The sequence below is a fragment of the Fukomys damarensis genome, unplaced genomic scaffold (assembly GCF_012274545.1).
Source record: "Fukomys damarensis isolate Sample0158 unplaced genomic scaffold, DMR_v1.0_HiC HiC_scaffold_32, whole genome shotgun sequence".
In the NCBI taxonomy this organism is placed as follows: Eukaryota; Metazoa; Chordata; class Mammalia; order Rodentia; family Bathyergidae; genus Fukomys; species Fukomys damarensis.
Genome location: NW_022900944.1, coordinates 43,142,095 through 43,168,089, shown reverse-complemented (window position 1 = coordinate 43,168,089; position 25,995 = coordinate 43,142,095). Strand labels below are relative to the sequence as shown.

Here is a 25,995-nt window from a genome sequence, read left to right as displayed (position 1 = left end):
GTACAACGTCAGTTCACATTGCTGAAATGCGGAGTTGGGTAGAACTGAAAAACAGAGATTGTGGGTAGATCTTTAAAATTTTCCCTTCTCTTTTGTCTAAACCCTGGAGAAAGAATAACTATGGAAATTAGAAAGAAAAATGAAATTTTTTTTTCAGAGAGGCTGAAACCATGTACTGAAGTCCATATGGGTTATTTGCGGAGAGAGGAGTTTAGAAAAACAGTGCTTCAAAAAGTGGTTGATGGAATATTATCTCCAAGATGTTGGGAGCATTCTCAAGCATTTGAGTGGCTCATGAAGGGAAATTATGTCGGGTGAATCCTAGGAAAACCAAAACAAAAATAGGCTTAAAAGATTGAGAGCCATGAAAGGCTGGTTGCAGGGGTGGCTGACCAACTTGTTCATATATCTTGAAATCTTGTCCTTAATTGTGTTCGTCTTAGTGTAATGTTTGTTTTGATAACAGATCAGGAGCCTAGCATCTAACTTTTGATATCTTCTCATTTCTTCCTTTGTCTTTCCCTTCCAACTCCTACATTCCCCCTTTTATGTTTGCCATGGCCTTGAACTTGCTACAGTAGCCCTGTGGGTCAGTCAGAAGGCTGTGGTAGTTTACTTGTGTGGATGTCCACCTAAAGTATGGGAAGCTTTGCCGTTTCAGGAAAATACCACCTCAGATGAAGATAGTGAATGCCATCTAAACATTAGGCACTATTTTTCTTTGATGCTTTATTTAATGGGTTAAAATAGAAAGGAATAGAAAATGAAGGATAAAAATGTACTAAAGATTATCTTTGTAGGTCATTTAAATCAAGGGTTCTCAAGTAGATCCACATGCAGATCATTTGGGAGCTTGACAGAAATGCAGGTGCATGGATTTTACCCCTGAGAGCATGATTTGGCAGCACCTGGGCGAGGCTGGGTTATCTGTGGATTCTGCCAGGCAGCACGTCCGCCCGAGGGCAGTGCACACCCCAGCAGGAGGTGGAGCCAGCAGAGAAATCACAGCGGCCTGGACATTGGCTTTGTGGAACACACCCACAAAATGTCAGGAGTGTCCCGGATGGAAACTAGCATCATGTGGAAGGGAACCGGCAGATGAATCGGAGATTCGGTGGCGGTAGGTTTCTGCGACAGGGACCGAGCTAAGGGGTTGATTGGAAAGCTGGGTATTTTATCAGTAGACGGAGGGAAGGAGAGCAAACCTCACCAGGGTGAGAAGGCGTTGTCCTTCCATTGAGGGCCTGAACAGAGCTGAAGGGTGGAGGGAGTGCTCTCCCTTCTTGAGCCTGGACATCTGAGGCTCTGGTTCTCAGGCCTCCGGACCCCAGGACTTATACCAGTACCTTTCTCCCCACTGGTCTAGTTTTCAGCGCTTTGGCCTCAGATGTAATTATATCACCAGCTTTCCTGGGGCTCCAGCTTGTGAGCTCTCTCCGTAACAAATCTCCACATATTTACCTATATATTCTATGGATGTGCAAGACTCTGAGTTCAAGCTCCAGTACCACACACACACACAGGTTCCACGTGGGAGATGTTGAGGGGCCTGTGGATTACCCAGGTGGAGATAACCATCAGGCAGGCAGAAACAAGAGTCTGAGCTTTGAGTCTTGAGCTCACAGATGATGATGAGGAGCTCGTGATGAAATGAGAGGCAGAGTAGGATCAGCTCTCAGGGGCTTATGGCGTAAGCAACAGAGGCAAAGGGCAGATGCAGGTGAAATTCCATATCTCAGACTCAGAAGGGAGAGGAGACATCACACAACAGACATGGGGACTAAGGAATGGAATGTCCTGAGTGGCCGTCAAAGGGGAAGCCTCCAACGCTTTCGGGGAGAAGAAACCAATTCAGAGACAAAAAGGTTCAAAGTGACCTGACTTTGCACTGTAGTATTTTAAAGGGAATGAAAAAAGATTGCATTAAGTTTGAGGAAAGCTGAGCTAATTTATAGGTGAAGTACAGGAAGATATCGTGGGTGTGGAGCAGAAATCACAACCAAGGTACTTCAAACGGGTTTTAACATTTTAACCCAGGGAGGTGTAAGAGATGTCAGAGGTGCAGTCAGAGAAGCAACGAGGGATCTTGGGACACCCAGATACTCGCAGCAGCTGGAAGCTGTGGCCGTCATGGTGTTGAAAGGATAGAGGAAGGGGTGTGGTGCTTGGAACCCCATTCAATCTGAAGCAGACTGAGAAGAGTTGGGGTTCTCAGCATTATCCCTCTGCACTTATCCTTGATTTTTGTTTGGGCATCATCTCTGTCTTCCACTCTCAGATGAGGTCTCTTTACCCATCTCTCTTCCCTCAGAGATGAGAGTGAGGTCCAGACCTATCAACAACACTATCCTTCTGGCCAAATGATTGGTTGAAGAATGAGCATGTGACTCAAGTTGGTCCAATCAGAGTGCACCTCAGGATCTGCCCAGAAACTACCAGGAAGAGAATTTCTTTTTCTTCTGGGCTCGAACCTGGGGGTTTGTGAGGGGGGAAATCTGTCTGTGGTGTAGCCAACAGCAGAAGAGAAAGTTTGGAGGGAAGCTGGTGACGTTAATCAAGATCTAGAATTTGCCACCTTTCAGTCTATCATAGACCTGTGCCTTTCTGTTTCAAATCTTTTCTTTTCTTAGTGAATTTGAGTAAGATCTTTGCGTGGGACCAGCCCAGCTCCTTTCCTGGCCTCTTTTGATCCCATTGTGTGTTGAACATTTGTTTGCCTGTGGCTTTGACACCTGTGCAATTTGTCAAAGAGGACTGTAGACACAGGTGACAGGTCATTGAGGACAGGTATTTTTTTTGTTGTTGTTTTTTTTTGTGGCAAAAATGTGTACCCAAAATAGGATACTTTGTATTTTTCCATTTGAAATTCTTCATTGTCAAGTCTCACAGAAAGGTTTTGACCCTGTCATTTGTAGGAGCATGACATTGTAACAAAGACCCATGAAGCAATTTCTCTTTTTTGGGTGAATAAATATAGAATAAGTCATTACCAGAAACCAATGTGCTAGATAATATTCTCTCATCAGAGAGCAATTTGACTTATCATTACACCAAATAGCATTTTGTAGCCCTTTTACCCTTTGCCGAGGTTTTCACATGTATCATCTGATGGAACCAAACCAGGCTAAAGCCACCCCTGAAAGGTGGTTATTATAACCCCCATTTTAAGGATCTGGAAACCAAATCTCTGTTAGATTAAAATAGGTCACTCATACTGTCTAGCTAATAAGGGTCAAATGTGGGATTGAAAACTGGGTCTCTGTGATTTCAAAATCCTGCACACTGGCACACAGAGAACATTTGAGGGAATGTAAGGGGGATTTTGATTTAGAATTCCTTTCATATGTTTTACTGCCATGGCCATCTCCACAACTTCCTTGGACCACTGAATGAAAGCTGTAGAGAAACAAGAATGTCTTCAATGGGCATTAAATTCAGGAGGTAAGAGATCACCAGTCTAACCATCTTCCCTCATCTCTCTTCAAGTCCTGTTTGCTCTGCTTTATCCTCCATATTTTTCTATTTGGCTTCATCTCCAAACTCCCATCCCTGTTTTCCTGGGCCACAGCTATCAAGTCTTTCTTTCCACTCTTGTCAACTCCAACTCATTTTCCATAGTACACGGGAGTGAAAGAAACTTAAGGAGAAATGTGTCCTTTCTCTACTCAAGATCTCTCATAATCACAACTTCTCTAGGAATTAAAAAAAAATCTTACAAAGCGTTTTTGTGCTGTGAATGGTCTGTGCATCTGATCTCTCTTCTCTCTCTCCCTCCTCCTCATATCTCCCCTATTTGTCTTTGACTTCTATCTACACTGGTCCTTCCTGAGCTGCCTCTGGGGTCATTATCTTTTTAGTCCCAGAACCTGTTCCCTCGCCTGTGAGGCTCTAAACATCCTTTTTCCCCTGCCCCCAATATATAACTTCTTGTACCTAATTTATCCTGTCTGCCCTTCCAGATTAGCCTTCCCTATTCATCACAGGAGATGGCCAATTATCTGTTCCAGTAACAGCCTCTTCATTTCTTTTCTACCTTGGATTTACCAGTTTGTAATCATATGTTTATGTCATCATTGACTTCTCTCTCCTCAGCAGTCTGTGAGCTCCATGAGGTTAGGAAATGTGTATGCTTGCCCTCAATACTGTTTACGTGATTTCCGCATTTCTTTCACCCTTGTCCCTTTCTTAAGAGCTTTTCTTTGTGGGATGAACTCTACTCTGATGTGTAACAAGTATGTGATTTGAGGGGTGCCGGGAATGTAGTGTTGCCCTTGTTGGAACTGTGACGGACAGGAGCTCGGCCCTGAGCTAGCCATGCACATCATTTGCCCAGCCACACTTGGTTTGTCTTTGCAGTAGGCAGTGTTAGACCTTTATTGGTTGGTTGAGGAAGTATGCTCTGATCTGCCTCAGCCATCATGCTACCATGAAGGCAGTTGGCCTGAGGACAAAGTTAAAGTTCAGAAGAAGGATTATTGTGAATATTTCTGAGAAATCACGGTGGGGATTCTCATCCCTGAAGGAAAGCACATTACAGATAGTGGCCTAATTAAAATGCTTCAAAGTTAGAGGGTGAAAGTGTTTTGCACAGGCGCATCACTAAATCACTCTTGCTCACTCTCTTCGGCTACCTCTTCGAGTGATCCTTATCCACCTTTATTGCTGGTGTCCTACTGGAAGATTCTTCATTCTTTCCAAGTTCACATACAGTGGAATCAAATTTCCCCATCAGGTCAACATTGAGCCTAACCACTGAGTTCAATTTGGTTCTTGTCCAACTCAGTTTGCAACCAGAATCATAGAAAGAATCAAGTTTGTGAACTGAGATACCACTGTATTTGTAATACCCTCAGTATGGGTGGAGAGTATTTCTCCAACCCTCAACCCCGTGACTTGCTTTGATATGTGTGGGCTCTCATTCACTTCTATTAGCTCTCTTCTTCTGCCATAACTGAGAGACATCTGCCCTGGATAAACAGGTATTCCACGGAGGGACATGAGCAATATCTGAAGTAGAGGCACCTCAACAGAGCTCAGACAAGATCAGCCAAAGTCTAGATAATCTGTGAACACATAAGCCACTGAGTTTGGGGGTTATTGGAGAAACTTGTTATGCAGCAGTAGCTGATTGATACAATCTTCAGAGAAGATAATTCCTACTGGGCATAACTGCTTCTGTTAGGGCATTCTAGTTTGTGACCATCTGTGAGCATGAGTATCTTTTTTCCTAATTCTGTAACAAACTTGGTCTGTGTATTCCTAGCTTCTCAAGCAGTCTTTCTTGAATACCACTCTTTCAACTCCTGGCCACTCTCCCTTCTCCCCATGGAAGCTCAAAACTGGCTCTGAGAGCTGGTCAAGAAGTTACCATGGCAACACCTTCATCCACCTGCTCTCCTTAGTCCCCAAACTCTAAATTCCATCATTCTCTTTCACCAAAAGAATGAAAAATAAAACATAAATTAATAAAAACCCAAGACAATTAAAGCATGCTTGCATTGCTAGGCATGCAAACTAAGACAAACAGCCAACTATAGCAGCAAAAGACTGTTCAATTTGTCAAACAGCCAGGCTCCATGTGTCAGGTTAGGTCTCCAAGAAGCAGACACCAAGACAGGATTAGACAAGCAAAAAAAAAGATTTATTGAAGGACTTGATGGTGGAAAGCAGGCGAAGGTGGAGGAAGCAGGAAGAGACAGGACAAGACTTCGGATTGGATGCAAGTCTGAGACTTGTGTAAGAGAGCAGGAAGTCAGGGAAATTGGACAGGGGAGCCTTGACCAGCACATGAATTGGGGAGGAGTCCTCAGGCCAACATCATCTTCCAAGGATACCCCGGCACTGGTGCTGTGCCATCCTGTGCCAGCCAGTGGCTGGGCTAGCCTGGGAGTAGCACAGCCTCAATGTGAATGGAGGTCACCTGTGTCCCCACCAGAGACGAGAGGAGCAGCAGTGTGCTTCTGTAGCCTCCAAACTAAATCCAGACCGACCCTCACTGGATAAGCCCTGCATAGTGAAACTTGTTTAAATAGAGCGTTGGAAGGATGGGTGGTGGGAGATGAGAGGAAATACGATCTCTCCCAAGAGAGAGTCTGGCCTTTTTAGAACATACTCACACAGAGCCGACATATGTAATACCTGACTTAGAGACAGGTGCACAAGACACGGTGTCTTTCTTTGTCTAAATCTGTAATGCTAATCAGATGGTTTTGGAGCAGGCCACAGGTTCTTGGTTGTTCCCTAAAACCGTGTTGATTGTCAAAGATTACATGATAGCAAGACAGGCGCTTGGGAAGCATTTCTGTACTCTTTCCTTGTAAGCAGTACCAGAAAAAGGTACACAAAGTCTTCAAGACGTCCCTTCATAGCCAGGCTGCAGGCGTGGGAGAGAAGGTTGTGGCCCGGAATAACCCTTCATTCATTCATTGTGCTCAGCTGCACAAGGAGACAGAGGAATGCACCGGATGTCACCCACTTCCCCCTCAGTCCTGCTCTGCTCTCTACCCTTCTCCGTTTGCTCTGGCCGAGAAAGCTGATGTGCATGGACATCAGGCCCCAGTGCACTCTGGCTTATGGCTGGGCATAGTCAGCAGGAAGGTCCTAGCAGAAAATGTCAAGGAGGTAGGGTGAGGTCCAGCACTTGCTCCTCTGATCTGCTCTCTGTGTGGTCACCTTATATCTCCATGACTGGGAACCAGGGCTCCTCTCATGGGGTCTGAGTCTATACAATGCTCTCCTTTGTGGCTTCCCTAACTGAGCCCTCCCTGACTCCCTCCGGGAGTGGTTGGTATGGATTTCTCACCCCTTTGTGAAAATAAACCCTCCTCTGCTTTGCTGAATCAGGTGGACCATCAGTCTGCCCTGGGAGTGATTCAAGAGCAATATCCAGACAGATACGGCCTCCATGGGGCCAATGAACATTGCTTTTTGTCAGCTCAGGCTGCCATAACAAACACCGTAGTAGACCGGGTGGTTTTAACAACAGAAATTTATTTCTCACAGTTCTGAAGACTGGAAACTCCATGATCAAGGTGCTGGCTGATTTTGTTCTGGCTTGTAGGGGGCCACCTTCTTCCTGTGTCCTCACATGGTGGTAAGAAAGAGAGGGAGGGAGAGATAGATCATGGGTGACAAGCTCTCTGTGGTCTTTTCTTATGAGGGCATTGACTCCATCATGTGCATTGCCCCCTCCACAATTACATTATTGAAACCAAATTTCCTCTAATAGGACCTCTTTCCAAATACTTCGCATTAGATGTTAGACCTTCAACCCCCACCCCTACCCCTGCAGCTACAATTGAGCTCATAGCAGACATCAAAACATTTCAAATTAGGATACAAATCATATCTCCAGTGGAAACATATACAGTGCTCCTTGTCTGGGGGAAGCTGGGGGGTCACAAGGGGCTTTGTATTGGTTTCCTCCAGCTCATGGTTTCAGAGGTTTTAGTCTGTGGTCTGCCAGCTCCAATGGGGAGCTGGGACACTGGAAGGAAAGCTGCTCACCCCATGGCAGTGGAAGCAGAGACAAGGAAGAGCCAGAGCAAGCGCTTTACCGTCCGGAGGTGCCCCCAGTGCCCCACATCCTCCCACGCCTCATTCAGATCTGAACTCACGAGTGGATCAGTCCACTGGTGAGTATGGGGCTCTTATGATCCCGTCACTTCCTGAAAGCTCCACTGCTAAACACAGGAGGTTTGGGGGTGCATTTTAGATCTAAACCATAATAGGCTCCCCCAAGGAGGGGGTACGGTGCCCTGGGCTGGGCAGTAAAGGAGGCTCCAAGAAGAGCGACAGAACTGGGAAGACCCTGAGGTGGGAAGAAGGGCTTGGGTTGTTTTGGGAACTGAAAGAAGTCTGGAGTGGGCACAGTGCTCCAGGGATAGTGGCAGGGTGAGGGACAGAGAGGTGGCAGTGGAGGTGAGTGAGAGTTTTCCCGGAAGATAGGTAAGGAATCTAAAGGGGAAGGGAAAGAAGCTGCACCTCTCTTCAGGGAGATACTGTCTCCATCTGGCTGTGCCCTTGCCCTGTCTCCCTAAGTCCTTGAGTCTCGAGCTTCAAGGTTTACTGAAATTATGTTTCATTCATATTTGACCAGCTCATAAAAATATGTCAGCCTTTGGGGCTTCCACTTCTTTCTCTTCTCTAAAGAATAGGATTCAGGGTGGAGAATGTTAGTCAAAGGGTACAGAGTTGCAGTAATGCAGGATGAATCCATTATGGAGATCTAAAAGCTGGTGAATACAGTTAACAGTGCTCTTTCAGGAGGCTGGGGATGTAGCTCAGTGGTTAAATGATTGCCTAGCATGCAAGATTGCCTTCAGTCCTCAGCACTACAGGGGGAAAATGCTGCTTTATATACTTGAAATTTGTTGCAACAGTAGATCATATCTGGGCATGATGATGTATACGTATATTCCTAGGCCTTTGGGAGGCTGAGGCAGGAGGATCAGAAGTTCTAGCCCCTACCCGGGCAACTTAGCAACTGAACAAGACCTCATCTCAAATTAAAAGGTAAAAAAGGGGGTTTGGATACAGCTCAGTGTAAAGGTCCTGGTTTCAATCCCTAGTACTACCCCCCCCACACACACACGCATGCACGCACACGTGCACGCACAGGCCATCAGCCCAAGGTCATCTTCTGATCTTGGTGGTCAAGGCTCCCTAGCCGAGCCAGGGGAAAATTCCCCAGTGTAACATGCTGAGTGAAGACTGCACTGCTGCCTTCTGCTGTGTCCTCTTCCTTCCTCTGGGCTTCAGGGTGGCTGCGAGGATTAACACTGTGGGAACCACTTGGCCAGAGGCTCCACATGGCTCACAGAGAACCAGCCTGATGCACAGAGAGCTGCTTTTTAAAAGTTCCCGAGATGCCAGGGCACGCAAGAGTGAGAGCATTTGGCAGGACACTGTGGAATCTCATTTATTGGATCCATTATCTGAATTAGGGACAATTTGAAATTATAACCACGAAATAGACATAAAAGATAAGAGTGTTTGCAGTCTCCCTTGCTCCTTGTTGTCTGTGTTGTGGGCATTGTGAGAGCCTCTTCTATCATTTCTCATGTTTCAGAATCATTTAATTAAATTTAATTTGTTCTCTGGACCCCAGAAAAAGAAGAAGGCAGCCAGCTTTCACCATGTGCCACTGGGCACTTCATTAGGATTCTAATCTAATCCTGGAAGCCACACTCACTTCGTTTTCACATTTAACCCTCCCTGCCGCTCTACACAGAAAGTGTGATCATCCACGTTCTGGGAGTGGGCATGTGCTGAAGGTTAGCAAGACTGGGTAGCACAGAAGTAGTCCCGCATAGTTAGCACGTCCATTGTCTGTGCATTTATCTGCCTATTCATTCATCTGTTCATCCATCCACATCCAGCCAGCCAGCCTTCCTTCCTTCTTCCCATCCACCACTTATTTAGCAGTTCTTATCGATTGCATTTCATGTGCTCTATTCTGGGCACAGTTGTATGTATCATCAAGGCAGGAGCAATTTGGTCTTCTGCCCTTATGGAGCTCATAGTCTACTGGATTGGGTGATCAGATTTCGATGCAGTTCTTATCCATAGCCCCACAACAAGGCCTTCTATAAACCCTTGATTTAGACTTGGGTACCTAGAGCAATCTGGGGTTTCTCAGAGGCCCAAGAGCCTCAGGTCCCCAAAGGAATGGGCACCTGTCTCTCTTGCCGAGACAGGGATTTTCCAGGTTGTAGACTTTCTGTGTTAACACCAAACTGGGATGATCAGTCATCGTAGTTCAGTGGTTGTCAATAGAGGGGTGATTTTGCTTCCTGATATCCAGGGGAATTTGGTGGTATTTGGAGACCTGTTTGATTGTCGTAATGGGGGCAGGAGAGCTGCTCCTGACATCTAGTGGGCAGAGGCCAACAATACTGCCAAACACCTTACAGGGTTCAGAGCAGCCAACAGTAGAAAACTCTGCCTCAGCTGGTAAGGCAACTGGCAGTGAAGGGGAGGGAGACTGTACAGCTGATGCGTTATCTAGAGACCAAGATGCTCTGTGGGGCCACAAGGGGATTAAGGCCCCTCCTTGTTTACGACCTATGCTTCTTCTGAATCATTGCTTACCAACCTTGCTGGGTCACAAGAAAGATTACCTGGAATGTTTGTTAACAGTCAGATTTCTAGGACCCACCCCAGCCCAGCTGTATCAGAACTTTCGAGAGAGAAGACCTGGAATCTGCATTTTTGTTCCTTAAATTTGGGAAACAGTGGGCTAAGTCACTAATAGAGTCATTTGGGGCTGGGATGGAGGGCTCTGTGGAGCCTGACATTGGCAGCTTGGAGGGACCATAGAAAGTGCTTGGATTGCTGGTCAGGTACTCACAGTCTTGCCCCTGACTCACTTGAGCTGTGTGAGGCTAATTGGCTGTCTGCTCTGACAACTTGACCTAAGCAGATGCTCATGCAGCTGGAAGGTCTCTGAGGTTGCATGAAAGCCTCCTTGCTGTCCAGCTGTGGAATCAGAGGCCATGAGATCAGGGCCAGCAACCACTTGTCAGAGAGCTAGAGAAAGAGCAAGGCCAGGACTCCCGACTTTCAGAACTCTGGGGACTTGACATTTTTATTGCTCCATGTACCCTCTCTCCAGAGCTGAGAGCTGAGGGCTGTGGGTAGGGAAACATGCAGGCTCCTTTGGGATGACCAGAAAACCCACAGCCCACTGTGGGATTCTCCCTACTAGGAAACTGTTATCTCTTTGTCTGGCTTTGTTTATAGTCTGTTGTGTTCTACAAAGGATTTAGAATCAGCTGACAAAAAATATCCACATGGAATAACATGGGAAAATGTACATAAGGATAAAAAAAATCAAACTCATAGGAACTGGATGTAGAATGGGGAATCAACTTAAAATCTGATGTCAAGTTTCCTGCCAGAAAAAAACAAAAACAAAAACAAACAAACAAAAAAGAGGCTGTCATTGCAGTTTTTATGTTGAAGGTTTTTAAGAGTTCAGACATGTCTACAGGGGCAACTGGAAACAGGATGCTTTCTTACATGGGTCTTCATGTAGGAGCAATGTGTATGGTGGTCCTCTCAACCATCATACAGTGCTGTAGCCAGTTACACAAGACTTTATTCTAATAACACAATGAAAAACAAGAGCATATATGCAGGGAGCAATGGTTTTATGTTAAGGAGTTTTTTTATGGCAGTACCAGTATTTGGGGAGGGTTTAAAAATATTTGATATTGATATCAGTGGGATATTTAAATTTTGGTCAGCTGACTCAGTAGTTTGCTTCTAGAAATCTACTTTAAGGAAATAATTGTGGGCAAAGACTTATATACCAAGGCATCCATTAAGCATTAATTAATCCACTCCATAACTACATACTGGTGTTTGACAGTGACAGCTGCCTTCGAGGTACAGTCATGCACCAGTCACCTACAAGGCCATAGATTTTATCATGACGTTGCTCTGGTTAATGAGCTCATCACTGGCATAAATCAACACAATCATGTGTGAGCAGAAGTTGCAGTGGTCATCGCCATAGTACTGGGAGAGGTCCTAGCATCTGACGGCATAGAACCAACAGATGGTTAACTTGCAAATTCAGTTAGAGTGAAGAACGGAAACTTGCAAAACTGAGATGGTGGTAGAGGAGTGTGGGCACACCGGGAAGTACCCTATTAGCTTTAAAGTGGGCGTTATCAGAGGGGTTCCCAGCAGGCATAGAGAGTGGTTAGGCAAAAGCGGGTAGAGATGAGTTAAACGTCGTGAGTGCGCAGGTAAATCTCGGAAGTGACCTACATGCCCATCAACAGATGAATGGATAAGGAGCATGGGGTGGGTGCTCATGCACCATGGGCTATTACTCTGCCCTGGAGAAGGGTACGTCTGAGTCATTTGTGGGACAATGGGTGCCCCTTAAGGTCATAATGTTAAGAAAATAAACCCAGCAGACAGGGTTTCTCTCATATGAGAAACCAAAGTATGAATAACTTAAAGCGCAAAATAAAGATAGAGAATGTGAAAAGGGAGATAGAGCCCCTGCCAATGAGCAGGGGAACCAGAGATGGAGGGAGAGGAGAGGGGAGAGAGGGCAAAGTGAATTAAAAAGAAGGAAGATGTGTTACGTACGTGGACCAATGCCCCGCCGTGAATGTAATCACTAGGTACACACAGTGGACATGTACTAATGAACTTCACCATCAAAGTTGTGCATGTGAAGCAAAAGGTGTCCATGCCCCACCCACATCCCTTGGCCTTGCTAGCCTAATTCCCGCTGAAAGCATCCTACAGCGAAGCCGGGTCTCTCCACAAAAGGGCCTGTGCCAGTCCATGCCCAGAGGCCAGGCTGGAGGTGCCGGAGGGCAGCCTTCTGCCGGTGGTGCTCGGGAGTTGGAGGGTGATTCCCCTCGCTTCCTCGCCTCTTCCGGGGCAAGACTCTGGCACATGTCCTACATGTTCTCCCAGGCAGGAGCCCTGCAGCATCACAGCCCTTCATTGGCTGCCTTTTTTGCCCTTTCCCCTCACTCTTCTACCGACTTTCTCCCAAAACTACATGCATTCGAGTTCTGCTTCCAGTGGAACCCACTTATCTTTATACATAAGGAAATCAAACACACAATTTTATTTAAGACACCACTGAATCAGTCGCTTTGAAGCTCTGTCCACTTCTCGCATTTCCAGCCCCCACACTCAGTTCGGGGTCCTACCGTGCAGCCGGATGCAGCTCTGAGTGGGCAGCTCCTCCGGCAGAAGCTGCTAACCCCGGGTCCTCTTTGTGAGGCCTCCAATGCACACCGAGTTGCCCAAAGGGACCTAAGAAAGGTGTAGTGTTGATGAGAGACCCAGAAGGGCGGAGCAGAGCCAGACGGGCTGTGCTGGGATTCCTGCGACCTTGACTCGTGCACAGGTGCGAGCTGTTCTGGGGATGTTTGCTGTATCAGTGGCGGGGTAGGGTCAGGTTCGAGGCCTCGAGCTGGATGTTTAAAACCTGCAGCTGGCATTTACTTGTTCTTTGATCTTAGTTTAATAAGCCCTTGCCTCATGTGATTGCCATGAAAAGTAAGAGAATGCCCATACATCATCAGTATACACTGTACCTGATGTGCCATACAGCATCAGTGCAGCAGTTACAACATGGGTAGGTGTGTGTGTGTGTGTGTGTGTGTGTGTGCGTGTGTGCATGCGCATACGCGTCCAAAATGTACTTTTGCAGTTTGCAGGTTATCACAAGCCTAGATAACGTGCCTGCCTCATCCTCCAGTACCAGTCTGCAAAGACATAAGATCCACGAATGCAGAAAAGATCTATTTTCTCTGTAAGATTTTTGTTGATTTTGAAATTTTCAAACATATACAAAATTAGGAGGAATAATGTAATGAACTCTCAACTCTCTGTCATCCAGCCTCAGTAGGTATCCAATCTCACTTTATCTATCTATCACCCACCCCCCTTTTCTTTTTCCTGGAGTGCTTTGAAGCAAATTCAGGGCAGAAGTCGTTTCATTTGCCGTTCAGCTCATGATGTAACAACGTTCTTCAGCAGGGCTGAAGTGCCTCTCGGCAGCACCATGAGGACCGTCATGTTCCCCCCACGGCCCCGGGCACCAGAGTCCTTGCTCTGCGGGATGTTCTTTCCTCCGAAGGCCACGTTGGCAGTGCTGGTGTGGATCTCCTTTATTTTCAAGTGCCTGCTATTGCCTCTCTAGCCTGATCTGGCATAATTCATGCTGAGCTCCTGTTTCGTCTCAGAGAAGGCACTGCTGCCTCTACTTTTCACAACAAATACCTGCTTAAATGGCCCAGGGTTCAGACGTGTTTCCTATTTCCAAAGAGGCTCTTGACTGATGACCTAAGGAACTGTTTCCCCATAACTGAAGGGATGATGCGGTGTCACCGCTGTACCTATGCTCTCTCTTCTGGAGGCTAGATCAGAGCTGTGACTTCCTAGTGCTACCACCTGCTTCCAACAGAGGTGTTTGTCTTCAGCCACTGCCTGTTCTCCTCTGCTTCACCAGCCTGTTGGCTGCCAGGAAATAAGGCCCTGCATCCTAAGGATGCTCCAATGGGACACATTTCCCAGGCACTCAGTGTGAAAGGGGAAAGGTGAACTAGAGGTCTCTGTGAAAGCCCTCGCTGGAGCCCATGGGCAGCCTTCAAAGACAGAGTTCCATAGAGACCTTGAACTGTACTAGATGCAAAGATCTCCATAGGCCTAAAACACTCTTGCTTTGTGAAGATTTCATACATCACATTGATTATGATAAAAAGTACCCACACCCTGCCTTGTATGCAGTTCATTCATAAGTGGTGAGGTGCTGAGGACTAGAATGTGACCAACATCCTGTAGAGCTGTCATAGTCTTCTTGGGGGGCTGTCTTAGGTGCCCTGCAATTCTAGGTAACTCTCTACAGTGACAAAAGGTTTTCCATTCCTATACTGAAATACCTGAGGCGGGACACCTTATAAGTAACGGAAGTTCTGGAGGTTCAAGGGTATAGCACATGGATCAGATTGGCCTCGGTGAGGACCTCAGTGTAGATGAGACTGCAGTGGAGGCGTGTGGAGGGGGAGATCTCATTGCCAGACAGGAAGCCAGAAAGCATCCCGGGGCTTAGGCTTGGGCTTTAAAACAGCTTAATTTTGAAGCACTGACTGAGGGCCCCACGAGAAGTACCTCAGCCCCTTCTGAGAGCAGCGCCCCAGTGACCTAAAAGCTTCCCCTCAGGCCCCACCCTTATTGTCATCATGCTGTGGGCCACCCTGCTAATACATGTATCTTGTGGGACAAATGCAAACCATATCCAAACTATAACATGGGATATTCTATTTTTCCAGTCTGAACCTCATTTGTAGACCCCCCCCCCTTTTTTTTGAAACAAGGTCTCTGCATGTAGTTCAGGGCTGGCCTTTAACTCACTATGTAGCCCAGGTTGGCCTTGAACTCACAGTGATCCTCTTGCCTCAGCCTCCCCAGTGGGATGACAGGTGTGTGCAACCACACCCAGCTAGCTGTAGACTTGGAAAGCTTGGCCTGAGATAGTTATCATTCCCACCCAGAACTTATCATCTACCTGCCAGCTGGGGTCCTCCCCAGAGTCCCAACCATCCCCACCCATGTGCAGTTTCAGCCAATCCAGTGCACAGATTCTACTGAGTAAATGAAGAAAAAATGAAGCATCCTAGCCCTGATTATCCAGCTACCCTTGCTATTGAAAATGGAGCCTGGAATTTATAAAAGAAAAAGACAGTTCCGCAGAAGGCCTTGTTTCTCCAAAGGCACTGTGAAGAGAGCTCACTGGGCCAGGAGTTTTGTTTTTCTTTTAGTTTATTGGTACTTTTTAAGTATACAGTACAGTTCCATTCATCATTGGGATCTTGTACCTTTACATGACAGGTCTTGGTTCTCATTTTTCTCCCATACCCCTGCCCTCCTTTCACCTCCACCACCCACCCCATGGGCCTTATAATTTTTTCTTTTACTGTCTAGGAAGCCTTGCTTTCTTCCCTTCCCTTCATTCCACCAGTATTGCGTAGGGATTGAGAGCATGGCCCAGGAGGCTTAGGTCTCTGATGAGACGGAAACACAGCTCTGACCGTGAATTGTAGACTTCAAACGCCAAAGTAAACCTTTCTCCCTTTAAATTGTAGGTGTCAGGTATCATGTCTCAGCAACAGGAAAAGTGGCTAAGACAGTCACGCAGCTAACAAGTGATCAAAACAGGACTTTTTAAGGCTGCTTTATTGAAAGCTGTCTATCCTGGCACGTGCCTGTAATCTCCTCATTGCCCCAAAATAAATGCGTAAATTGTGTGGCACGTGAATTATACCTCAATAAAGCTTTGTTTTTTTTTTTTTTGGGGGGGGGGATACTAGGGACTTTGCACTGAGCTACACCACCAGCTTTTAAAAAATTTTTCATTTTGAAACAGGGTCATGTGAAGTTGCTAAAGTAACTTAACTTGCAAGCTTCCCAGAAAGCTGAGGCTGTGCTTCCCTGAAGTAAGATGTAGCTGGAAAATAATCAGGCTTGAAAACTAGAGATCAAAGATGCCGGCCCCAGTCAGCCTGTCCTTGGCTTATCCACCCTCACTATTCTCTCGCTTGGTGGCTGTTCTGGAAGGCAGGTTTGCAAGGCTGATTGTTTTCTTGCTAGGTCTTATTTTGGGGCAATGAGGAGATTACAGGCACGTGCCAGGATAGACAGCTTTCAATAAAGCAGCTTTAAAAAGTCCCGTTTCGACCGCTTGTTAGCTGCGTGACTGTCGTAGTCACTTTTCCTGTTGCTGAGACATGACACCTGACACCTACAATTTAAAGGGACAAAAGTTTACTTTGGCTCGTGTTTCAGTCCACAGCTGGCTTCGAGGCAGGATGGCAGGACAGAGGGGAGCTGCTCATGGCGCCGAGTGAGGGGAGGAGTGAGGGAGATAAACCTTCCAGGTCACGCCCATGGTGACCCAGCTCTTCCGACATGCCCGCTGTCCTGACAGCAAGTCAGTTCTGAGCCCCTATGATCCTATCTCACCCAAAAGGTCCACCCCTGATCCCATGAGGCTTTAGGGGAACATCTAGATCTAAATCGTAGCAAGGACCTCGGGCAAGTGACCGATCCTGTCAGTGCGTCTGTTTTCTCACCCACCATTTCAGTGTCCTACGGCTTCTGTAACAAATGAGCTGGGTGGCTTACTTCCTTCCTGGTTCTAAAGTCCTCTACTCTTCTTTTTTCTTTTGGTGCTGGGGTTCGAACTCAGGACCTGGCCCTTGCCAGGCAGGCGTGGCACCACTGAGCTACATCTCTGACCCCCTCCAGTTCTAAAGTCTAGAAGTAAGAAGTTGAGGAAGCACTGGTAGGGCCATGTTCTCTCCAGAGGGTTTAGGGAATCTGTTCCAGGCCCTTTCCCGGCTTCTGTGGCTGCTGGCAATCCTTGCCATTGCTTGGCTTGTAGATGCAACATTCCAATCTCTGCTTCTTTTGTTAAACGTTTTCTTCCCTGAGCTTGGGTCTTTATCCAAACATCCCTCCCCTTATGCAGACACCTGAATCTAATATGACCTCATCCTAACTTGACTACTTCTGCAAAGATCCTATTTCCAAATAAGGTCACATTTACAGCCTCCCAGTAGACATGAATTCTGGTGGTGGTGGTGGGGCTGTTATTCAATCAAGCACACCTCCCCAAAGCTTGCTTCCTACAAAGTGCTCTTACCACACATCAGTAAAGTACTCTTACCTCTAGGCTGGTGTCTCAGTTACTTTTCTCTCATTGCTGAGACAAAGTAATGACACCCAAAGTTAAAGGGGAAAGGGTTTATTTAGCTCACCGTTTGCAGAGGTTTCAGCCCATAACTGGCTGGTTCCAAAGCAGAGTGGCACATAGCAGAGGGATGTCACAGGGGAGAGACAGTTCATGGCCCCCACACCTGTAGCAAAAGCAATAAGAGTCCTTAACAGTCTTCCTGCTCCTTTTATTTTACCCAGAATACTTAAGGCTGGTAGCACTTACACCCTTAGTCTTAGTGCCCTTGAGCCTAGCATCACACCATGAGTCAATCACAGCAGCACACACCCTAGATCCAGCCATCTCTGAAAAAGCGCCACCTCATTTGCACAAGGCTTTGAGGGGACATCTAAACACAAGCCGTAGCGGTTGGTTTATGTCACTTGTGAACAGAAACACTGACTAAAATAGGAACAGAACGAGAGCAGGACATAACCCTTGCAGAGCTTGTGCCTGGATCTGGGGGTCCGGAGTGGGTCGCTGTGATTCCGTTCGTGTTTATCAGTGCAGACAGTGCCTGGGGTGTAGTGAGGTGAGGAAATGAGCCGCTCAGGTGATGCTGGGAACGATGTCCACATCCTCTGTCTTCTGTCTGCACACATGGTGGTCGGGGGGATTCCTCTTGCATCATCTCTGTGGCCAGTGTGTCAGTGCAGTATGGAGTCCTGTTTGACGTGCTGTCAGTGCCATGGGTGGCTCTGGGATGGAGTTGTGCCTCTTCACTGAATTGCACCTGTTGGATGGAGAACTTCTGACCAGGTGGTTCACTCTTTTGTGGTTTTTGGAGGAGAAAAGGTATGGCAGCAGAAGGTTCTGATCCAGCGACCTCCTTTTTCATGTCACAGCACATGCTGGAAGCAGGTGAGAGTTGGAGCAAAGTTGGCAAGATGGGGTCATCAACAATGGCCATGTGATTGAAATCAAATCAAGTAGGAGCTTGTTTTGAGGTCTAAGGGGGTTCTGAGCAAAGGAAGAGGCCAGGCAGAAAAGGGTGACATTACCAGCAGAGGCAGATTATTCAAAGAAGCCAGAAGGAAAACAAAGGAGGGAAAAATAAGAAAACATGGTCTAGTCATTGGGACATCAGGTCAGCCTTATGATGGTTGAATGATGGCAGCATTTGCCCAGATGCCAGTGTCAGGGAATGCGGAGGAAGTAGGCACTGTGGTTACCATAGAGATCTGCACTGCCATAGATATCATCACTAATGTGCACAGGACTTCACTGCTACACACGAAGCAGCCATTGTGAAGGGACGACAGATGGTTTCTTTTTGAGAAAGCCAGCTGTTTGCATTACTAGTGGAAGTAAAGAGCCCCAAATTAATGAGGGTTCTTGTTACTCTTTCACCAGAATAATTCAGTCATTCTATAATTCAGTATCACAGAATCATTCAGGGCCTGAAGATGTCACCTAAAATTTTCAGTTACACATTTCTGTATCAAATAGAGAAATAGATCGCCTAGGTTTATCCAAATTTATTTGCTTGCTTTTGTTTTTGTTTTGGAGATAAAGTCTCAATATGTAATCCAGGCTGGCCTTAAACTCCAGATAATCTTCCTGCCTCAGCCTCCCAAGTGCTGAGATTACAGTCCTATGCTATCACACTTGGCTAAATTTCTTATGTGAAATGGGAAAACCAAGCTTGCAATTTCAGGTAACTCAACACAGTGGGAAAAGCAGCCTGCCCTTCTGCTTTCCATGTGGCCTGGGAAGGTTTTTCCATCTTTAGATGTGAACAGAGTTCCATTTGGAGTGACCAAGTTGATTGATCATGCTTCCAAGGACCTAACCAACTCCATCTCAGAAGTTAGTCAATAAAATGAAAGCATCATAAATGAGAAGTGCCTTGGAACATCATTGGCTGGAGGCCACAGGAGGCTTCCAAGTGGCTCTGGCTTCTCTCACTCAGAGATTCATTAGCAGGTTGTCCCTGCAGGTGACAGTTGATTCTGACTACAGGGCTTTATATATGGCCCCATTATATATTCAGCCCATTTATGGACTGAATGATGTCTCCCCAAGTTCGTATGCTGAAGTCACAATCTCCCTACCTGAGAATATGAATATGTTTGGACATTAAAATGGCATTAGATTAAAACAAGATCCAAATATAATATGACTATGTCCCAGTGAGAAGAGATTAGAGCACCATTGAAGACACGGGGAAAGATGGTCATTTGCAAGTCAAGGCAAGAGGTCCAGAAGTGACCAACCCTGCCAAAGCCTTGGTGGTGGGCTTTCAGCCTTCTGAACTGTCAGAAAATAAACTTCCACTGAAACCAGCCTGTATGTGGCAGTCCTAGTTCCAATAATGAACTTTTGCCTCAACCTCTTTCTCTAAGACAGCCCCTCCCACATCCCAGTCCACTATTTCCCACCCGCCTCCCTGGGGTTGGTGTCTGAACTCCGTCGGTGATTGTGGCTGGGCTCTCTGTATACATCTTCCTGAAGCCAGGGATCAGGATTTGTGAGATATCATAAATGTGATGGTCCTCAGGTCCTTACTGCTTAGCTCTGTGTACACTTAGCAATGCTGTTATGGGACTTGCTTGCTTAATGTCCTTCTGGGAAATTTCTCTTCTCCCACTGCTTGTGTTTCTAGTAGGGGCTCTCAGTTGCCGCAGCTGTTCTCCCCTGACAGGGCCAATTATCTGATCCTTGCCATGCCCAATATTCTTGACTGAGAACTATCCCAGAAGGAGGACATAATGGTTTTGTAGTCAACTGGAGGTAGGGGGAAAAGGAGTTGAACATGACACTGTGGCTTGGGCATCCGGAGAGACAGTTCTGAGACTGGGAATGTAGAGAGATGAGCAGATTGCAGGAGACAGTGGTGAACTGCAGCTTTCAACTGCCAAGAAACACGTGGACAAAAGTGATGCTCTAAGAAGGGAGGTTTGGGATGGGCAGGGAGATCCTGGAGGAAGGAGCATCAATCTTGGTGTGAGGGAGAGAAATAACACTGTTGACCAACTCACCTAAGGGTGGTGGGCAAAGGCCAGGGTCAGCTGAGCACTGGTCCCAGCATGGGCTGGAGCTGAGCTGAAGGCATGGAAACTGGGGAGAGTTCCTTATATGCAAGGTTGAAGGAAGAGGGTTTGAAGTTCTCTAGAAGGAGGAAGGCAGAAGGAGGGCGAGAGAGCTGGCATCTGTCTCTGCTTGGGGGAGCCATGCACATAAAGAGACTGGTACAAATCCCGCTCATGGGGAGCCAAGACAATCTAGGAACAAAATGGTCCACATTGAATTTAAAATTCTTCACTTCGCTTCACCCCACCTACAGTTTCATCGTGTCTCCCAAGCAGAGAGATGGAGTAGCCCAGTTTGTTTGGTTTTGTTTTTTTAAAAAGGAATCAAGAAAGGGATGGTGTGTGGTATTTCCAGTGAAGCAACAGCATCCAGGGTGTGATACAAACCTTATACTTAGTTGGCAAATGGGTTTCAGGTTGTGAAGCTCTTTCCGGTTGGCTTCTGCCAATATGGTGAGGTGCTCAGCAAGCATTAGTGGATTGACTGATGTTTTCAAAAAGGTTCTTCTGTGAGAAGTCCCTGAGTGACCCACCTTCCAGCTCTGCCCAGTGGCCTGGCCTTGAGAATGCTGCTCCAAGGAGAGTGCAGAACTGTCCATCGCCACTTGGAGACCCCAGTTTGGGAACAAGCTGCCATCAAAGAGACAAAGTTCACTCTGCAACTTTGAAAACACTTTTTCCCCCAGCTAAATTTCAGTTCTGCTAGCAGTTCTTATTTGTGACCTAGCTGCAGCCAATGCCCCAGGGAACGACGCTGTCTGAACTTTCCCCTTACTGTCCTCCCCACCCACACCATCGCCTTCCGAAGAAGCTCACCAGGCCTCCCGCACAGCCCAGCTCACAGCTTCACCCTATCAGTGCGGGTGCAGGCTGGATAACAGCCAATCACAAGCCATGAATGTTGGCACGGGGCTGAAGTCCACACTGGCCGCCTTCCCTCCTGCATAGGCCTAGTCCCGTCTTCCCGCTTTGGCTTCTCTGCTTTGGCTTTTGGTCTAAACTATCGACAAACAGCTGGGAATTGTGTTACTGCGTTGATACTTAACCTTGTGGATGTAGACTCTGGAAATGAGTGTAAATTCATCCTTCTTTTGCGCATAGGTTTGTTGGCTCCATTATCGTGTGCTCCCACTTTAAGAAATTCCAGAGCCCTCTTTTCCTTGTCTTTGAGTGAAAGTGACTACTTGTCTGGTTGCCCAGATTGGGCTGGGAGCGGGTCCAAGAAACCCCTCTTAAATACACCACTCTGTGCCCACACCATCGGTAAGTCTTAGTAAACCTTAACTCATCCTCTTTATCACTGCCATTCACTCGTTTCGAGAACATTGAAACCTACTGTGTGTCACAGACCCTACTGGGTGCTAAGGGTACAGTACGGAGAGACAGTGGCATCCCCTGTGGATTCGTTCCAGATTCTTGGTGTCCTGAACAAAGAATTGGGCAAGACACAGAAAAGGCAGCCAGAGCGTACAGTGATGGAAGGCAAGAGCAAGCTGGTAAACATCACAGTGACCCCAACGATAAGGGAAAGGGATCTTTTGTATCTGAAATTCCCGGACTGGCTTCCCCCTCATTCAAATAAGGCATTGGGACAGTTGTCCTATCCGAATCTCACTTGGCCTGGTCAGATTTAGAATGCCCAGTGGAAAGGCTTGTTTGGATTCCCACTAGATGTAAATGATAGCACTTTTCTGAGTGATTCTAGGCCACAACCTCAAATTCAAATGAGGGATTGAAAATGTCACTCTCTGGTTCCAGGTACAGTACTCAGGAGCCATGGAGTCATTTTGGGTCCTCTGTTCTGTGCATGTCCTCTGGGTTTTTGTTTTTTGTTTATATTCCACTCTGTTAGTTGTCCCCTTTGCTCCAGCTGTAATCTCCTACCTCAGTCTAGACATCCTGGAGCTTGGAGTCTCACAGGGAATGAAATAAACAACGTAATCCACTGATGCAACTGGGAAAAAATGGGAGCACAACAGAGGACAAGAAATTCAGACCTGGAAATCCAGGGAGAATATCAGGAAGAAACGTTTGGTAGACAAAGCCTACAGAATGCTGACATTAGGCAGAAGGGGCTGGTTGGTGTTGGCCCTGACTCTGCCCTTGAGCAGCCCATGCATCAGTCAGATGGGCAAGTCCTAAAACAGCATGGGACACAGGGAAAGACCTTGATCTAATGGTTTTCCCACTTCTTGGTATAAGATTTTTTTCATTGGCAGCCTTTAAAAGTGGAATTTCACATCCCTTTTTACTTGGAAGAGTTTGTGACTTGTACAGTCCAAATTTTCAATTCCATATAGAGCTGATACTTGAGGTGCCCTAACGCTAAGCTTTTTACCCTGGGGTACAGCTGTGGGTGCAGCCCCATCCATAAACTCCAGTTTCTGGTCACTGCCCATAAACTTCCTGTAGGACATGTACAGAAGGGAGTCGGAGGAAGGGAAGTATATTAAAATCAAAGTATTATATGCATGAACAAATAAGCCCCAATGAAACCCATTATCCTGCATAATTACATGCACTAAAAAATTTTTTTAAAAATGTGCTGATGATAACCAGATACAAAAAAAGGAACACTTCCTTTTTGTGGTACTGGGGGTGGGCTTCTTATTTTATATACACAAAGAATAGAGTGGTCAGTATGTCTGGGAAATTTGGTTAATTTCATGTGAATCATAGTAGTAAAAATTTATTCAGTGCTTGCTATATGGCAGGTACTAAGCACTTGCTATGTTGATTTCATTTTGACCTCAGAGACACATGGTAGCATAGGAACTACTTGCTCTCTAGGGCACAGAGGAGGAAAGTGAAGCCATAGGGGGGTGAGTAACTTGCTTGGTGTCTGAAGATGACCAGGAGCATGGAGATAGTGGTGTGGGAACCATTTCCAGGTAGCTCTGAGCTGCAGGCAAGGCTGTCAACCCAGCTCACAGCTTTCGGCTCTCAGAACCACCCTGAGGGTGCGTGTGGGGCTGGAATTTAGCACAAGGTCTTTTGTCAAACCCTAAAGTCCAGTTCTGCAAAAATGTAGCAGCCTCCACTGTGTGTCCCAGCCTACTGGCCTGCAGGCACAACAATTCAGAGCCCATCCCTACCTGACCCATTTTAGAGTTGGACCCATGGAGGACAAAAGTGTGTCTCTGTCTTATGTCCTGAGGCCTACCCCCTCCACCCCACCCCAGCCTCAGCCTTGATGCCAGAATCTAAGGCCAGGAGGTTTCAGGTTTCTGACTTTCCTGGGGAGTAGAACATTAGTGAGTAGAGAAGAAGTGTGGGTGTGTGAGGGGGTGAGAATAAAGTCAGTAGAGGGCCTGCCCATTCGAGGTCACTAACTGGAGCCCTAGGAGGAAAGGGCCTCACAGATTAATCCCTGCCTCCTTGCTTTTTGCAGCTAATGTGGGATTAAATTGGACTGCTTGGATCAGCAGATGTTTACACATGCACACAGAGCACTGGATTCTCAGTGTCCTCCAAGTTCCTGTAAGAAATGGTAGATAAAGGTATGAGACCAGTTAAAAGTAATCCTTGGAAAGAGAACTCCTTGGCCAGAATAAGAAATAAGATGACATTTTGCTTTCTTTTTGAAAGACTCAAATGTCCCCATAATATAAGGGATGGTGTCTAGGTTTGTGTCCTCCGGGTTCCCTGCTGGTGTGGCTGCTATGTCTATGACCACCAGGCCCTCTGTTGTGGTTGCTTAGGAAACAGCATTATTGCTTTGCCACAGCTGGGGACAAGGAGGTGTGGCAGGCTGTGACCTCACACTCTGTGATTTTTGATTCTCTCTGGGATACAAGGACTCTCCTGTTCCTGGGTCCTTCTGGACCCAGTTTTGGAGGAAAGATCTCACTGGGAAGTAACCATGTTGGCTGTAACATACTGAGTTTTTCCTGTACTTTGCAAACACCTCTTGTTAGGGAAACAGGGGCTTGAAAAGATGAATCAAGGTTAAATAACATGTTGAGTGGGAGAGCAGGGGTTTCAACTCAGAGACTGGACTCTTAACTACTCTGCTCTTTGAAGTCCGTATCTCTCAGTAGATCAACTACTCAACTGGGTATGGTGGTGCACACCTGTAATCCCAGGATTTGGGAGCCTGAGGCAGGAGAAATCACTGCAAGTTGGAAACCTACACAGTGAGTTTCAAGGCCAGCCTCGGCTACGTTGTGAGACCCTGTTTCAAAAACAAAAACAAAAAATCTCCAAATATGATCTTTAACCTCCTTTCATATTCTGAGAACTATTACCAGATAGATAGCATTTCCTTTTAATAACTAGTGTCAGAGCAATTCTAATGAGAATGTGTAACATGAAAAGGAGCCCTCTAAAATGGATCATAATTTACGATTGTAAAGCAGTTTCTCCTGTTTGAAAATTTCTTGTGTTTGGAGGTGGTATGTAAAGAATTAGGTAGACAAAGCAATTCTCAAGGGAACTAATTTATATAACTAGAAAATGTCTCAAAGGAATTATTTCTTGCAATATATGATACTTGGAGCATATTTCATAAAGCCCAAATTGCGCCCGGAAATAATTTGTTGTGAGGAACAAGACAACCTCCCCGCCCCATGCAGGCTGTAGTGGAGGAAGACTAGATAATGATTTTCATATGTAAGGCTGTGATTTCAGTTCTTACAATTTGTTACTTTCCGAAAGCTTTGGTTTGGTTGGTATGCACAGGAACATTGAAACACTTTTTACACACAATATTCCAAAGTAATTTAGCTCAAGAGGTTGAAACACTTTGGGCGGAAGTGAGTCTTGGAAGTAGGTTCCTTGTTTATTCCAGTCTCCCTCTGTTGCCCATGCTATTTTCTGTCTGTAGTCTATATTCATTGTCTCTACTTGTTGGACTCCTACTCATCTGTGAAGCCACCACAGATTGTCACCTCTTCACAGAAGCCTTCCTGATTGCCACAACCAAAACACCGTCTGCTTGCATTGGGCTGCAAAGAATTTTATCATTTACATTTTGCCTTGTTTTGGGGCTGCCTGCATCACTGCCCCACTCAAAGCTCCTAGGTACCAGGTAGGATGGTCCAGCTCTAGAGCTGAGGTTAATAAGTAACAGCCTGAGGACAGTATCCAGCCTGCTTCTGGCATTCATACAATTCCTGGGAGAAGAATGATTTTGTCACATTTTTAAAAGTTTGGGGGAAAAATTTGTGATGTTGAAAATGATACAAAATTTAGATTTCACTGTCTGTAGTTAAAGTTTATTGGAATGCAGTCAGCTCATTTGTTTGTTGGTGTGTGTGGCTGCCTTTGTAGAGGAGACAGAGATGGTCTGGCCTGCAGAGTCTGGTTGATTGGGGCAGGGGTTCAGGGCATCTCACATTTTCACCCGGAATTGCTGTAGTTTCTGTCCAGCAGGTTGGGGGTGGCCCCGAGAATCTGACTTTCTAACAAGTCCCCAGTTATGCCAATGGAACTGGTTAGGGAGCCTCACCGGTCCAGCGGTTGAAGGATGGTCTTTGAAGTCATAGTTACAGGCTTAACGAGTTTGTCATTCATCTAGAAATCAACCTCATTGAACCTCAGTTTTTTTTTTTTAATTTTATTGAATTTGTTGGTACATTTTAGGGATACAGTACAGTTACATTCATTGTTGGGATCATGTACCTCTACATGGGAAGTCTTGATTCTCATTTTTTCCCCTTACCTCTGCCCTCCCCTCACCCCCTCCTCCCCTCCCCATCTACAAAC

General features: G+C 46.3%; 1 protein-coding gene across 1 annotated transcript in view; it reads left to right on the top strand.

The window, feature by feature from the left end:
• The first annotated feature begins 1,067 nt into the window (after nt 1–1,067).
• The window catches only part of Cdyl2 (chromodomain Y like 2), a 273,199-nt gene continuing 248,271 nt past the window's right edge, over nt 1,068–25,995 (top strand). Inside the window, exon 1 of the mRNA XM_033757875.1 lies at nt 1,068–1,120. Within this exon, the coding sequence (XP_033613766.1) occupies nt 1,099–1,120 (22 nt within the window). The 5' untranslated portion in view covers nt 1,068–1,098. The remainder of the gene's footprint in view (nt 1,121–25,995) is intronic.